The following is a 15,635-nucleotide window of genomic DNA, read 5'->3' on the forward strand; positions in this document are numbered from 1 at the left end:
ATGTGCCTCAGTGCCTGTAAAGAAAGAAGTCACCTATTAATGAGGAAGCTAGTAAGCAACACATGATACATTTGCTCGGGAATTTAATACTAATAGATGTATAGGTAGATACTAAATACTCCACATTGTTTAATGATTAATAGATGTATAAATACCAAATTATGGAATATCTATTTCTTTAATGATTAATAATATCTTGTCAAAGTTAAAATATTATGATGGGGTGGCCTGTTATTCAAATAAAACAACAAAACATAAGTAGTTTGTAGTGTAGAAATGTTAGTAAGTGAGAGAGTGAGTTAGTTAATACTCTCCGTAAAAAGGAAAAAGGGAAAGGAAAACAAGAAAAAGGCAATTGGGGGAAAGTAGAAGCGTGAGGGAGGGTGATATTCCTGCAGTCGGTAATAAATTAAAGAGGAGGGCGAGTGCGGCGGAGGGAATGGGCGTGTTCTGATAACAATTAAGATGAAAGGCGGTGGCGCAAATGGAGTAGCGGCGACAAAGCGAAGATGGAAAGGGTTCGTAATAGCAGTGATGGGGCTTGTGATTCTATCAATGCTCGTTCCACTCGTCTTTCTCCTCGGTTTTCACAATGCTTTCCACTCTCCAGTTACTCTTTCTCTTTCTGGATCCGGTTCGTTTTCCAAACTTAGATCTGTCTTCAATCACTTTAGATCATACCTTTCAATCTTGTTTTTCTTTGCAGATTTTCCGTCTCAACAACAACATGATTCTTCTTCTTCTTCTTCTCAGGTAACTAACTAGTTTTAATTTTATTAATTTGGGGGCTCAGACTGATACTATTGTTGATTGCAGCATGATAGTGATAGTGTTGCTCTTGGAGCTTATCAATCCCACAACCACACCATGGATCAGGTATGCCTGTTTACTTACATATTCCATTCATTTTAATCACGCATTCTTTCAAACACAGATCAATGTCAATCTTTAGACATTACTTATTAACTAGTTTATATTTTAATCACGGTATCATACTATTTCACAATGCTCCAAATGTATGTCATGTCAAATTGAAATATAAAACTTTTCGGCTCTTGTCCTAGAAGTGCAACTTGTGTTTTCTTATAAAATTTACTTGTACCTTGTTTATACTCACTACTCTCAACAACCTCTAGGCCCTAAGGACTTTTCAACACTATAAAAATCCATTCTTGTACTTCTATGTGCACTTCAGATTGTTTGGCAAATGACAAGCTTTATAGCTCACTTGGGGCCTAGTTGTTTCATCAATCTAAGTAACTCTTTTCAGGTATTAGTAAACATTTTTTTATTAGAAGAGCTTTTTGGGTTCAATAACTTCACTTTGGAACAAATCAGATGGCATATGCTCTCAAATTTTACACTTTCTAACATCACTAGCTAGTATCTACAACTCAACTATACCATACACTTCTATTGAATCAAGCTCAGTACAATTGAACTCTAACACCTACTTTGGTTAATCACTCCAGGGACCTAGTTGTATCATGCGTTATTTTTTAACATCCATTTAAGCTACAACATACCATCTCCAATTTTATTTTACCTCTAATTTTGATAGGTTGCTTGCTCAAGTATGATAACCGTTACAATTCGCAATTATCAAGGAGAGCCTTTTTTTAAGTTTCTTTAATTCTAATTTGTAATTTTATTAAGAATGACATATATAGATCTTAGTCTATGGCTTGTCCTCTGGGATCTTCTGATTGAAGTTTACTGCCCTACTGTATGACCTTATAATTATTTTGCCTGTAGCTCTTTTGGCATACTAAGTTTCTCATCATTTGTAATATTATGCTCCTCAATACATTTATGAACACCTGATTTATAATTTTAATAATTTATGCAGTATTTTGTATTACTTTTTGCAGCATGATGAGACAAGGCATATCGAAGATCTTATAGAGAGATTGGCACCTGCACTTCCTAAGGTTCATCACTTCATTACATAATGTTTTAATGGTTAAGACTCATCTTGAATTTTTAAATAGAGATAGCACTTATACCTTTTGGTTTCCATTACAATCTGTGGACTGGATTATTAGGGTCAGTCATCTGCTATGTTTCTTTTGTCTATGTGCTGATTTTGAATTTCAAGCAAGTAGACTGCTTAAAGTTGGGGTGTATCATTTGATAGGTAAAGTTTGTAAGACTTGCCATGTGAAATTGATTGAAGAAATCAAATGTGTTTAGTTATTTTGAAGTCAAGTGAAAACGCCTCTAATGTTCTAAATATGTAGACAAAGTCCAGTTCACGTCTATGTATTTGGACTGGTGTAATGTTTTAATCAATTATTTTGATATAAAATTATACTACTCTGATACTTATTGAACCTCAAAGAAAATCCTTTGACTCTGCATTTATGAAAATCTTTTTTTTGGGGAGTGAGAGTGGAGGAGGGTATTCGGAGTAGGTAAATAAAGCTTTAGAAAAGCATTTTTTGAGAGCTCTTCATGATGGTTTTTTGTAAGTTAACGATGTTTCCTTGTGGACAAGCTTTGTTTCTTTTTTTTTTTTTTTCTTTGGTTTGAAGCCCGGGGTGGGAGTCTGGAGGGGGGATATCAATTACTAAGCAGTGTGTTTTGGCTTAAAAGGATACCTCAATTGTGTGTTTTAGCAATCATATGAGGGAATGTTAACATCTGTATACAAAACGAGTTGGATCCTAAAATTCTACTTACCAGCTCATGATTTTAGCTTGGATTTAATTGCATAAGGGTGGATTCCTAAGAAGTGTTAAATTAGTTGCACCTCTCTCTATCTCTCTCCTGTCACATGGGTCCATTTTTTTTATTCTCTCTATCTTTCTCATCTCCAAATATCGCCTAGTAATTCGCATTTGCAAAGTGATGCAACTAAAAAAACAGAAGGAAAAAAAAAAAAAAATTATGGCCAAAAAAGTAATTTTTTACTTAATTTGAAAGTCATAATCTATTTCTATTGAAATAAGAAAGAAGCTTGTGGTGGGATTCAAACTACTACCTCATTCATGGAATGCAAATATGAGTACCTACTGCACTTGGTTATTAATGATGTATGATAATCAAGCATAATTTGAAACATTTCGTTTTAAAATTTGTCTCTTTCCTATTTTTGGGCCCTCGTTATTTCGGGGCATGTGCAATAGGGCTCTTTGCCAGCCCTATTCAATGCCCAGAGATAAACGTACTACTTTCAAGTTTTATTTGCCTTTTTGGTCCGTGGTTCTCCCAATGGGGGTGGAGGGGTTAGGAAATTCAGTAACTTTGGTGGCTTTGATTCCAGAATATATGGTTATGTTGAGGAGATATATGGTGGGATGTACAGCAACTTTAACTAGTGGCCTTTTTGGCTAGAGAAGTATTTGTCGGGATTTAGGTTGTTTTTGTGGGGATTGGAGTAACTTATCCATCGTAAATGTGTATCAGTGTATAGCCATCTCATAAGAGGAATTACGTTTGCTCAAAAGCTCTGGATGAAGCCAGAGGGTGGTAGTTAAATCTTAGGAATTTACTTTATCCAAATGTTAATTTCAAGTTAAGTCTCGTTTTTAAGTCAAGTAGTTTGCCTGGTGCTGGGAATGCGCCACAGTTGCTCAAGGATATGTCACTTTCTTGCATTTTCAAAAATTGCCAAATTGCTGATCTTTGATTATTTTGGAGGACTCTTATCTACTTCATTTGTAATCTTTTATGAAGTATCAGCATCTTTCTTCAAGAATGTGCTCTGTGGACATCGTTTGTTTGTACTTGAACTCGTTATAGTTTTTGCCTAGGGCGTTGTTTATCATTTGTCAAGCTGAACTTTTCATTACCTCTGCTGAGTCCTTGGTGTGAGTGATGCAAGTCTCTGGGCGAAATTTAAATGAAATTTGTCTGAGAATGCTAATGTAGGTTGTCTGAAACTACAAATTCCACTTATTAGTTGAAGTACTGCATCCTGCATTCAATCAATCAACTTGATCTAGGTGCATTTTTTAGTGGGCTGTGGGCTAATATCAATGAAGCTTAACTAAGAGAATCTAACTGCTAATGCCACTTGCTAGTCAAAGTGAATCAGTCTTGTATGAATAGCTGACTTGAGTTTGGTGCTTTTAATTGCCAATATGTGAATTCTTGATCTGGATATGGGTTTTGGTGTGTATCTTAATGTGAAGCAATCTACTAGTCTAAGACAGTATAAATATCCTGTTGTGTTTGTGGTTAGTGTTTAATCTATGTCACTTACAATATACTTTTCGAGTATCAGGAGCGTGTTGGAAAACAAGATCATGAAATATTTGCCCAAGATGGATTAAATCGATCCATGACCAAAGCTCCTATGCATGTTTATCAGCCTAAAGGAAGCCCTGGTATATAAATATTTTAGTATGATTTCAAAGTCCTTAATTCTTTTGAAAAAAGATTATGTACCCTTTTGTTTATCTACAGGGCATCGTGTGGAGACTAATGTCCGTGAAGCCTCTCCAGAAAGAAAAGTATGCCAATATCTGTATATACTTTCCATAATTTGTATTAATTTAGTTAGTTTTTTTTTTCCTTGTAGAATTTTTTTCAATGGTTAGTAGTAGTCCCGTAGCCGCCATCAATATTAATTAAAAAAATCCTAGCAGAATGTCAACATCAGCAAACCCATTGAAGTGCGCCAGCTAGCAAAAGGTGATGAAAGTGAAATTCCATGTGAATTGAGGTTTGGGAGCTATTGCATTTGGCGTCGTGAACATAAGGAAGATATGATGGACTCTATGGTGAAAAAGTTAAAGGATCGGCTATTTGTTGCTCGCGCATACTTCCCGAGCATTGCCAAGCTTCCTGTGCATGAGAACTTGTCAAGGGAGTTGAAGCAAAATATACAAGATTTTGAGCGTATTTTTAGTGAAGCTTCAACGGATGCTGATCTTCCCCCACAGTGAGTATTTGACCATCTTAAATTACCTTTACTTCCCTTCACACAACCCCCCTTCAGCTGTTGCCTGCAATGATTGTTCAAAATATTTTTTCTGCTCTTTTGTATGCTTATGATAGCATTTTTATAAAAGATTAAATGTACGAAATACATTTAATTTTGCTGTATGTGTCAATCAGTGTTGAGGATAAGCTGCGAAAAATGGAAACTGCAATAGCTAGAGCCAAATCAGTTCCTGTGGATTGCAACAATGTGGACAAGAAATTTAGGCAACTTGTTGATCTGACTGAAGATGAAGCTAATTTCCACACGAAGCAAAGTGCCTTTCTTTATCAACTTGCTGTCCAGACAATGCCAAAATCTCTACATTGCCTGTCCATGAGATTAACTGTTGAGTATTTCCACACTTCCTCTGAGGTTCTGGAAGATTCAGTGACAGAGAAATATGTAGATCCAAAATTGTATCATTATGTTATCTTCTCCAACAACATTTTAGCATCTTCTGTTGCAATTAATTCCACAGTTGTACATGCTAAAGTAATTTCTCTTCTCTTATGTTTATTTTATTCATTTCAAATCGTACTATCTTTTTTATTTGTTTTGATGTTTACAACTGACTTCTTTTCAGGAGAGTTCGAAGCTGGTTTTTCATGTCCTGACAGACAGACAGAATTTTTATGCTATGAAGCTATGGTTTGTCAGAAATATGTTCAAGAAAGCCTCAATTCAAGTATTGAATATTGAAGAGTACAATATAATACCCGGTTCCTCATTGCCTGAGGAATCTCGTATTACCTTTCAATCTCACAAGTTTCCAAAGATGCATTATGAGACACAATATGTTTCCCTATTTTCTCATGCACACTATTTCCTTCCGGAAATATTCAAAATTTTGGACAAAATTGTTGTTCTGGATGATGATGTTGTTGTTCAGCAAGACTTGTCAGCATTATGGAGAATCAACATGGGAGGGATGGTCAATGGTGCTGCTGAGAATTGTGCAGTAAGGTTGGGTCAGCTGGAGAATTATCTAGGTAGAACCAATTTCAATAGAAATTCTTGTGCCTGGATGTCTGGATTGAACGTGATTGACTTGGCTAGGTGGAGGGACCTTAATCTTACTGGAATATTCAGAAGAATGGTAGAAGAGGTGAGTTTATTTTCTTTTACCTGAACACTTTCTTTTGTTATGGTTGAGCATTGTCGGATATAGGGGTCTTCTGATCTGAAATTGATATTTGTATGTATTAGAGCATGAACGAAGCATGTGTGCTGGTGTGCTTGCCCCTCTTCCTTTTTTGTGTGGGTCCGAAATGAAGGGGGTGTGCTTGCCCCTCTTCCTTTTTTGTGTGGGTCTGAAATGAAGGGGATTTTAGGTTTTCATTTTGAGTTTCCCTGAAGTGATTTATCTAATCATCTTTCTTGTCTGATCATCCTTGTTTAACTGAAAAAAATTCTACTCTTTCTTTTTTTTTTCTTTATGTATGTATGTATGATTTTTCTACTTGCCATTCCATATTTCCGTGGGGTAGGCAGTAGGCTCCTTTGTAGTGCACTGGAATCTGGATTGGGTTGAATTCTTTTTCCAGTTTTCCTCTCTATGCCTGGAAATATTTCCTCGCTTCCATTGTTTTTGTTCAACCTTTTTGGCTTCCATGTTCCATAGTAGGAAAGCTTTATTAAAAAAGAGGTAGCATCATATCTGCAGCTATATACTTCTGTTTGTGTGCCGGTAATTACTTATTGACCCTTTCCAATTTACAGCTTACAATGAAAAGTAGACAGCATGAAGCTACTGCATCCAAGGCTAGCTTGCTTACATTTCAGGACCAGGTTTATGCGCTTGATGATACGTGGGTTTTGTCAGGTTTGGGTCATGATTATGGCCTCAATCTACAATTTATCAAAAATTTTGCAGTGTTGCATTACAATGGGAACATGAAACCTTGGCTTGAGCTAGGCATTCCTAAATACAGAAGTTTATGGTTTAAGTTTTTGAACCGAGAAGATCAATTTTTAAGTGATTGCAATGTCATTCCTTGAAAGGTTACAGTATTCTTTTGCCTCAGTTGAGGATTTAGAAGAATCCTTCGCTGCTATGACTTCCAATTTCCAACATGCAGCTGCTACTCTAGTGATGGGCTTGTTGGCATGCTATATTCTTTCATAGTTGAAAAGACATGAAATATCAATGATTCTTTCAAGCAACAGAAGAGCTCCTTGTTGATCAAAGAGAGACAGAAAAGCTTTGTATCAACAAAAATTGCCAGGATTAATGACTTGGGACATGCATAGCCTATGATTTCAGGGATCCTGGGTACATCAAGGGAATAGGTATATATCTTGTTTTTAGGCAGGTTTCGATTTATAGAAGGTAAATCACATCCAATCCAATGGATTGCTATCCTGAGCAGATGTGTCCTGTGTGTATGTCTTAGTGTTATTTAAGTGATGGGTGGACTGAGATAACCCCTTTGTTCACTGTCGTTTTTATCTGTTTGGATTTTGAATGTTGCTCGCCTGATTCATTCTCCATTGTTTGACTTGTTATCAATTAATTTTTCAGTTGGCATTCTTTAGAAACCAGAGTTGGATTGTTATTAATAGTTTGTAAAATTTGTAAATTACTACCTTGAAAGGGGTCTTTGTGCTACTCCTAAAAAAAAGGTTGTTAATTATTACCCCTAAAGCTCATTAATTCTAGTAACCTCTACCTTTTTTCCTAGTCAGCCTACTAAAGCTCTTAATGACATCATTATTCATGTAAACTGTAATTAGTAACTTTTAAATCTTACTTGAATATATAAACTTTTGCACCACCAGCCAACCACCATTGCACAACCTCCGGCACCCCCTTACCACCTCCAACAACTCCCCATTGTGAAACCCACTCCCCACGGTCGATCCCCCACCATGAAACCCACCCCCCTCCCATTACCCCACCCACGATTCCCACCTCCCTCCCACTTCCCCGACGCAATTCCCACCCCTCCCCTTCTCCCACCACGAAACTTATCCCCACCCTTCCTTCCACCCCCACCCTACCCCCCCCCCAAAAAACACCCCCCTTTCCCCTTCCCCCCACCGAAATCCGCCCCTCAGCCCCGTTCCCTCACCGAAATTGACCCCCCTCCCCTTCCCCCTACCCTTTTCGGCCTTCCCTAACATTAAACCACCATAAGCGAAACTCTAAATTCGTTTAGGGTGGTGGTTTAGTGCTAGGGAAGGCCGAAAAGGGTAGGGAAGGGGAGGGGGGTCGATTTAGGTGGGGGAACGAGGCTGGAGGCAGATTCCGGTGGGGGAAGGGGAAAGGTGGGTGGTTTTGGTTCGAGGTGGGGGTCGGGGCTGCATTGGGGGTAGGGGAGCAGCGTAGGGTGGAAAGGGAGGGGGGTGGGTTCGTGCCGGTAGGGGAGGGATGGCAGTGAGGGTGGGGGAGGGTGGCAGTTGAAGGGAGGGGTGGCAGTGAGGTTGAGGGGTGGCTAAACCCAACTAACGAAAATAGTAACGGTGTAAGTCAGTTGGTAGTGAAATAAATATTTTAGAGATTTGGGTGGTAGCAAAATAATTAAACGGGTAGCAAATGTAACACAAGTTACTTTCGCCGGTAGCAAATGTCAATTTTTCCTTTTTCTAATTTAAACTACGTATTTCAATAGGATTACTCTTAATAAGTTAAAGAATATCATTATTAATCAGATACTTCTAATAGAGTTTACTTGTTATCTCTCAGGTAGGGATGGCAACGGTCGGACTCGGAGCGGATTATGTTAAATCCGACTCCGACCCGACAGGAAGTCGAAGGTTAAATCCGACTCCGACATCTGACATCCGACTCCGATCTGACCCGACTCTGAGTTTTTTTTTCATTATTCAATATACTTTGAGATGTTGGGCTATTTGGGCCTTTACAACCCACGCCCAATGACCCAATGCCACCATGACCCACACAAAAAACCACTATATATTGGAGTCGGAGTCGGATAATCCGTTAAAGTCGGACATTTGTCGGAGTCGGATTTTTTTCTCGGATTTTTTGTAGGATCTGACTCCGACCCTCCTCGGGTCGGAGTCGGATTATTTTAACGAAGTCGAACTCGGATTACTTTTTTCTCGGACTCAGAGCGGATATTTTAACTCGGATCGGGGCGGAGTAGGGTCGGATCCGGGCTAGATTATTGTGCCTTGTGCCCCAAGTGGTTCAGATTATGTATTTATCCTTTACGGCTTCTAAAGTATTAATTTATACATTATACTTTTCTGTTGTAATTAAAAAAAAATTAAAAAAAAAAAAAAAAAAAAAAAAAAAAAAAAAAAAAACCCTCTTAACCCATAGCTCGGAATTGTTAGATCTTATTTCCGTGATGTCGTTATTTCAAGCAAAACTAGGTTTTTGTATCGATATTTGAAGCAAACCCATATATACCGCAAACATCAAACATTTCAGATTAAGTCTTACTTTATTTGATTCAAAAACTATAGTGAGTTCAACTTATGATGACATCATCGTCGTCTCCTGAAAACATGAATTAAGCATTGAGTCTTACAGTGCATTAATGAATAAATTAATTACTACGGATGTAATATTTAATGACAAATCTAACATTTTTTTTAATAAGTGGATTCATATATATATATATATAATAAATAAATAAAAAATCATAAATTAACAAATTACGTGAAATTACAAACATATATATACATATATTATTATACATTATTGACACATATGAAATTATGTGTATTGATACACATATGACATATATTATTGCATATCGTTGATTTTGTTGGCATGAGTATATGAGTGTTGTAACGCATGTAAGTGAGTGGTATTTGACTTTTTTTTATTTATATGGCCCAAAATGGAAAAAGATAGTTGTGTACTAGATTATAGACATGGTTGTAATTGTAGGATTGCCCTTTATGTAGATACCTCAAAAATAAAGGAAACAAATAGATAAATCTCTATTTATAACATAATCATTAAGAAAATTTAGGATTCCGTTATTAGTGGGTTGGCTCTCCTTGTAACTTTCCCTCCATATCTTTCCAATGTTTTTCCATTCCTTCCAAAAAAATCTCATTTTTATTCTTTATTATTATATTCTTCAAATTAATTCTTCATTAATAATAGTCATTCCCTTCATAAAGAAAATTTGAATAAAAAAAATAAAACAATTATCAACATATGCTTACACTTAATATGCTTATTGATTGAGGAGACATCGGAATTTGATTTACAAGCCCAAATAAGCAGCTAGGGGGATTAAATGAAGATTATGTCTAAAGTTATAGCGCCATGGATGGCAACAATGGTGTTGTTGTTGTGTGTGTTAAACAAGAAGGCGGTAGGACAAGGATTCAACTACAAAGAAGCATTAAGCAAGTCCATCATTTTCTTAGAATGTCAAAGATCAGGAAAGCTGCCTCCTACTAACAGGGTCCCCTGGCGCGGTGATTCTGGCCTCGAAGATGGCAAGCTTGCCAATGTATGTATATCATTATCGCCATATGTTCTCTTTCTAACCGTCCTCCCCTAGCCCTTAAACAATTACATTCACACACTTAAAATATCAACTCTTGAATCATGAAACTCTCATAAACAATGAAACATATATGCAAATGCAACAATGAAAAATATAAGCAACAATGAAATTCAATAGCTATGTATATTTCCCTAAAAATTAAAAGGATGAAATTATCAAGAAGAAGATGGTTTTCATTGGACCATAATTTATTCACAAGTTATTCTTTTTTCATAATAAATTCAATGATTCGTCTTTAACATTAGTACATTACATTAATAAATGTAGGTGGACCTGGTAGGGGGATACTACGATGCAGGAGACAATGTAAAGTATGGGTTACCAATGGCATTCACAGTAACAACACTGGCATGGGGAGCCATCTTTTATGAACCTCAGCTGCAGGCTGCAGGGGAGCTCCAACATGTCCGAGATGCCATCAGATGGGGAACTGATTATTTCCTGAAATGTAGCTCCAGACGCAACCGCTTGTACGTGCAAGTTGGAGATCCCCTGGTGGATCATCAGTGTTGGATTCGCCCTGAGAACATGCAATCTGAACGTCCAGTCTTGCAGATTGACGAACATAAACCTGGCACTGAGATTGCTGCTGAAACTGCTGCCGCCATGGCTGCTGCTTCCATGGTCTTTCGCAAAACTGATCAGCCATATTCTCACCGACTCCTCAACAAGGCCAAATCAGTAATTTTCCTGCTTCTCTGATGCATAGCAATATGGCATGAAAATGTCACATATTCCCTAAGTCACCAAAATCATCAATTCATACCCCATGATAATATAGCGAGTAATGCATGCATGATATAAAATATTAATAATCAACCTAGTGCATCAATGTCTCATACACCACTTGTCCCTTTGTGCAGCTCTTTAGATTTGCTGGAAGCTATAAAGGAACCTTCGATGGAGAATGCCCCTTCTATTGCTCGTTCTCCGGCTCTAATGTAAACTCCTATCTCTCTGTCTAGACTACGCATTTCTCTATTCCAGATAATTAGGCTTTGTAAAGCAGCCAACTTTGTACATGCAGGACGAGATGCAATGGGCAGCAACATGGCTGTACAAGGCCACCAAGAACCAAACCTACTACCATTATATTGAGGATCAGTCAATTGATGCTACCATAAGCGAATTTAATTGGGACCTCAAATATGCCGGAAGCCAGATTCTTCTCACAGAAGTAAGTTCTCACTGCAGATAAAAGGCTGTCTTGCAATTTTCCTCCCTTTATAGGTTGCAAAGCAACATACATCTATATATAATCAGTAATTGCATTATAATTAAAATGAAAGCTTGACTGCTTTTCAAAAAAAAAAAATCATCACCATGTTGATCCTCTGTTGTCAGCTGTATTTTCAAGGGCAGCAGACCTTGGATGAGTACAAGAAGATGGCTGATAGTTACATATGTTCAGTACTCCCCGGAAGCCCTTATGCCCAAGCTCCCTTCACTCCTGGTACCCATAATTACTACTATATTCACTAAGACATAGCTCATATCCTGTTAATCCTTGCATAACAGCATATGTTTCATGTAATATACCCAACATTATATCAGCATTCTGATGTTAGTCCTTGCTGCTGTTTTTCATAATTGGTGGTGATGGTGACCATCAGGAGGACTGCTTTACATGAGAGATGGAGCCAACTTGCAATATGCTACAGCTGCCGCTTTTGCATTCAGTGTTTATGGTGATTTGCTTGCAAGATACAAACAACAGGTTATTTGTGGTGGCAAGCAATTTGGTTCTGCTGACCTCCTAGCTTTTGCTAAGAAACAGGTACTCATATCAATTATCTTGTATCTAAAATTGACTACCTTCATTATAGCCCAAGAGTTACTGTCATACTAACATATCAAGTGATGGGTGGGGCATGCAGATGGATTATATACTGGGAGCAAATCCACAGCAGAGGTCATACATGGTAGGATTTGGAAAGAATTTTCCACAACAGCCACATCACAGGGGAGCATCAAATCCTATTTTATCAAAGTCTGATGTGGTGACTTGTGCTAAAACTTTTATGGACTATTTCACCAAAAATGCTCCAAACCCAAACGAGCTCACTGGTGCCATTGTCGGTGGTCCAGACAAGAGTGACAATTTTGAAGACCGGCGTCACATTGGGAACATGGAAGAACCCTGTACCTATATTAACTCTCTTGCTATTGGCGCCTTGGCTAGATTAACATCCTCATCCTAAGATAACAAGTACATTACCTAGCTCACATTTCTCAGTACATAATGCATTTCTATCAGTCTGTTAATATCTAACTAAGTCGCCACGTGTGATCTGTGCAGCACTTACATGGTTGAATAGAACTTAGTGGCATGCAACACATTCTCCACATCATATGAAGACCAGGGATAAGATGATTCCGTGATGTCATCTCTTAGGTGGATGTTAAGTAATTATGGTTATAACTAATAAGCACAGAGTTTTATTTTGCATGTAAACAAACTCTGCAAAAGACTACAGCCAGATTAAATATCTATATACACAGAGTAATATATTTATGTATATGCGGACATGCCAAACAATTGTGTGCAATTAATTTCAAAAAACACATTCAATTTTTGTCACTTGACCATACTCCTTCATTCAGTGGATTTGTAAAACCTCAAGAAATGTTATTTATGAATGTAATAAGCCAAACAATTGTTTGCAGTAACGTAGCTAGAAATTGTATGACTCAAAGTTGAGCTGAGAAGTTAGAACAGGTAACCATATCCTATAAGATTAACAACAATCACTTACAAAGTTTCAACTTTCTAAAAAAAGGCGATACCACGGATTTAGGATATGGCTTAGTGGCTAGGCATGTTGGATAATTCTCAGGCTGCTCGATCCATAGTTTGTGTAAAATCCCAGCAGACTTGAGCTTTTCTGAAAGATTCACAATTTGAGTTTCCCCTTTAACTTCCAGTGTAACCTGCCCATCATCCAAGTATACCACTCATTAACATTCCCTCCTCATAAATCTTATTACACCAACACTAAGCTAATGTAAACATTTTATTAACAAATTTATAATCACAAATTTCCATGTCATAAAAACCCTACACGATAGATCATAGATTCAAATCTCCTTACCTCTTTTGTAATTTGTAATGCCCTTGCGACTCATTCGGACCAAAACATTTCAATTGAACATACATTATAATATATGATGAAGCAATTCGTAATAAAGTAATGACAATTGAGAAATACCTTGTGCATAGAATCGAGAGCAGGAGGGGAGCAATAGAGGAGAGTAGAAGGGTCATCTTTGTGCTCCCAAATAGCAGCAACAGAAGCATGGCATCCTTGTGTCACCACACTCCCAAGAGGCCACGTGTCAATCAGGTCTCTCCTTAACACCACGTATTGGACCACAACATCTTCCGCCGCCGCCGTCTCCGACGAATCTACAGTTGCATCTGCGCTCATCCTCCGCCGTGTTGCGGTGGCGGTCAGTTGAGTGTTTTGTAAACCAGATTTGCAGAAGCACTGAGCTTTTTCTCTGTCAGACAACAAATTCAATCTTGCTGGTAATGGTATTGATGCCTTTAACCTTACCAATGAAGGCAGTGTCAATATTCCCATCTTTTTTTTTTTTTTTTTTTTTTTTTTTAATTTGACAATTTTATCCTCAAGTCTTGGGTTTTGATGAGTTGGGTTCAATTTCATTTATTGGGCCTTTGATTTGTTCCACCCAAATGCTAAATGTTTTGCCATTGGACAAATAGCATATCTAAAACAAGTATAGTATCAATTACATAATACTACAAGCGAATCTAACATCACACTTGTCATGTTCTGATTAAAAAATTTCCCGCCACTTTTTTCTTTCCATTTTTTTTCTTTTTTGGGACAAAATCTTCATTAATATTATTTTATATATCATATAATATTTAACTTTCAATTTGGCAACTATATACGAAATATATTCTATATGCATATCTTTCATGTTTTTATAATAGGTATTTTTCTATAATAAACAAACACATAATAAGGTAATATATTAGAATGATAAAATGTACTACTCCCGTACTTCGTATCATTCTACAACATATTTTTTCTTTGAAAGTTTTTTTGCTCTAACTAGGATTTGATACTTTAGCTATTATTATATATTTATTGATTTTTTTTTATAATACGGAGTAATAACATTACAATTCAATAACTATAAACATAAATATAAAACAAAATTAAAAAAATCATGATTATTAATTTTCATTAAAAATAGTCAATTAAATTTGTAAAACATTGTGCAAGTTATAGTATGCTATAAAATATTGTGCCGGTCAAAACATGCCAACAAAATAGGGACATATGGGTATATAATTTACATTGCACGGGTTATAATTATAAATTGCATTCTCATATAAAACACTATAATCATTAAATTTTTGTGTTTTTTTTTAATGTTTAATAATCAATAACTTATGATAACAATATAATATTAATTCAAGTGTTTTTTTTTTTTTTTGGAAAAGAAATTCAAGTATTTTTTTCAATTAAAAATAATTGTTGTATTAAATTATAATTCACTAATTCATAATTTGATTAAGTAAAAACCGTGCGTTGCACAGGGTTTAAACTAGTTTATACAAAAATCAATTAAAAACTTTTAAAAATTGTGCTAACAATCAAAAAACAATTGTAGAATTGATAATAGTGTATAAAAATAGGACAATTTGAGGAATATGTCATTAGAGTTTATAAGTTACTAAAGTATTAGAATTTGAATACTACTAACTAATTGATTTCCGTATTTAAAAAAGTGAAATGTTTTAACTGTTCATTTTAGTTGTCGTATTTAAATTGTGGTACTTGTTGGAATTATCTCAATAGTAATTTATTTAATATTTAATTACAGTTATTTTACTTATTGATATTAAAGATATAATCCGTCAAAATTTTATATTGACATAACACTTATTTAATTGTGAAGGGAGTACAACATTGCAGATTTGCACTAATGGTTGTAAGGTACAAGTATATAGTTTTGGTCTACCCTTTGAATTCATCAACCACCAAATGTGATATTGACTTTGCAAAAGGCCAATAAATATCAATATCATATTCCGTATCATAGTTGGAAGAAGAATGGAATGGAGAGAAGAGCATTTAATTGTATTTATTAGAGTTGAGTCAATGGAATGATGTCCATTCATTTCGTGAATTGGCGTATTCCACGGGTTACGAATCTTGTCTTTGTATCAA

At 36.3% G+C, this 15,635-nt stretch overlaps 3 protein-coding genes across 3 annotated transcripts; 2 read left to right on the forward strand and 1 right to left on the reverse strand.

The window, feature by feature from the left end:
• The first annotated feature begins 239 nt into the window (after positions 1-239).
• Positions 240-7,566, forward strand: LOC110720825 (probable galacturonosyltransferase 7). Its single transcript, XM_021899873.1, has 10 exons — positions 240-634; positions 707-753; positions 817-876; positions 1,872-1,931; positions 4,229-4,331; positions 4,411-4,457; positions 4,593-4,888; positions 5,065-5,422; positions 5,514-6,035; positions 6,650-7,566. Exons 1-10 carry the CDS (start codon positions 466-468, stop codon positions 6,926-6,928), a joined length of 1,941 nt encoding a protein of 646 aa, XP_021755565.1. The 5' UTR covers positions 240-465; the 3' UTR covers positions 6,929-7,566.
• A 2,628-nt stretch (positions 7,567-10,194) lies between these two features.
• LOC110720661 (endoglucanase 16-like) lies at positions 10,195-12,932 on the forward strand. Its single transcript, XM_021899714.1, has 7 exons — positions 10,195-10,371; positions 10,696-11,109; positions 11,292-11,369; positions 11,456-11,605; positions 11,773-11,881; positions 12,042-12,205; positions 12,306-12,932. The coding sequence occupies exons 1-7, from the start codon at positions 10,195-10,197 to the stop codon at positions 12,627-12,629; spliced, it is 1,416 nt and encodes a 471-aa protein (XP_021755406.1). The 3' UTR covers positions 12,630-12,932.
• A 104-nt stretch (positions 12,933-13,036) lies between these two features.
• LOC110720829 (putative peptidyl-tRNA hydrolase PTRHD1) lies at positions 13,037-14,139 on the reverse strand. The gene is made up of 2 exons (XM_021899881.1): positions 13,638-14,139; positions 13,037-13,359 (listed from the first exon to the last, which is right to left on the reverse strand). Exons 1-2 carry the CDS (start codon positions 14,094-14,096, stop codon positions 13,177-13,179), a joined length of 642 nt encoding a protein of 213 aa, XP_021755573.1. The 5' UTR covers positions 14,097-14,139; the 3' UTR covers positions 13,037-13,176.
• Between the last annotated feature and the right edge of the window lie 1,496 nt (positions 14,140-15,635).

This window comes from Chenopodium quinoa, unplaced genomic scaffold (genome assembly GCF_001683475.1).
Source record: "Chenopodium quinoa cultivar QQ74 unplaced genomic scaffold, ASM168347v1, whole genome shotgun sequence".
Classification (NCBI taxonomy): domain Eukaryota; kingdom Viridiplantae; phylum Streptophyta; class Magnoliopsida; order Caryophyllales; family Amaranthaceae; genus Chenopodium; species Chenopodium quinoa.

Coding starts and splice junctions, on each gene's coding strand:
- LOC110720661 (XM_021899714.1), top strand. CDS start 10,195: ATGGTGTTGTTGTTGTGTGTGTTAAACAAGAAGGCGGTAGGACAAGGA. Junction 11,110..11,291: donor TCCTCAACAAGGCCAAATCA/GTAATTTTCCTG, acceptor CCCTTTGTGCAG/CTCTTTAGATTTGCTGGAAG. Junction 12,206..12,305: donor TAGCTTTTGCTAAGAAACAG/GTACTCATATCA, acceptor TGGGGCATGCAG/ATGGATTATATACTGGGAGC.
- LOC110720829 (XM_021899881.1), bottom strand. CDS start 14,096: ATGAAATTGAACCCAACTCATCAAAACCCAAGACTTGAGGATAAAATT. Junction 13,360..13,637: donor CTCTCGATTCTATGCACAAG/GTATTTCTCAAT, acceptor GATGATGGGCAG/GTTACACTGGAAGTTAAAGG.
- LOC110720825 (XM_021899873.1), top strand. CDS start 466: ATGAAAGGCGGTGGCGCAAATGGAGTAGCGGCGACAAAGCGAAGATGG. Junction 635..706: donor TCTTTCTCTTTCTGGATCCG/GTTCGTTTTCCA, acceptor TTTTCTTTGCAG/ATTTTCCGTCTCAACAACAA. Junction 4,332..4,410: donor TCAGCCTAAAGGAAGCCCTG/GTATATAAATAT, acceptor GTTTATCTACAG/GGCATCGTGTGGAGACTAAT.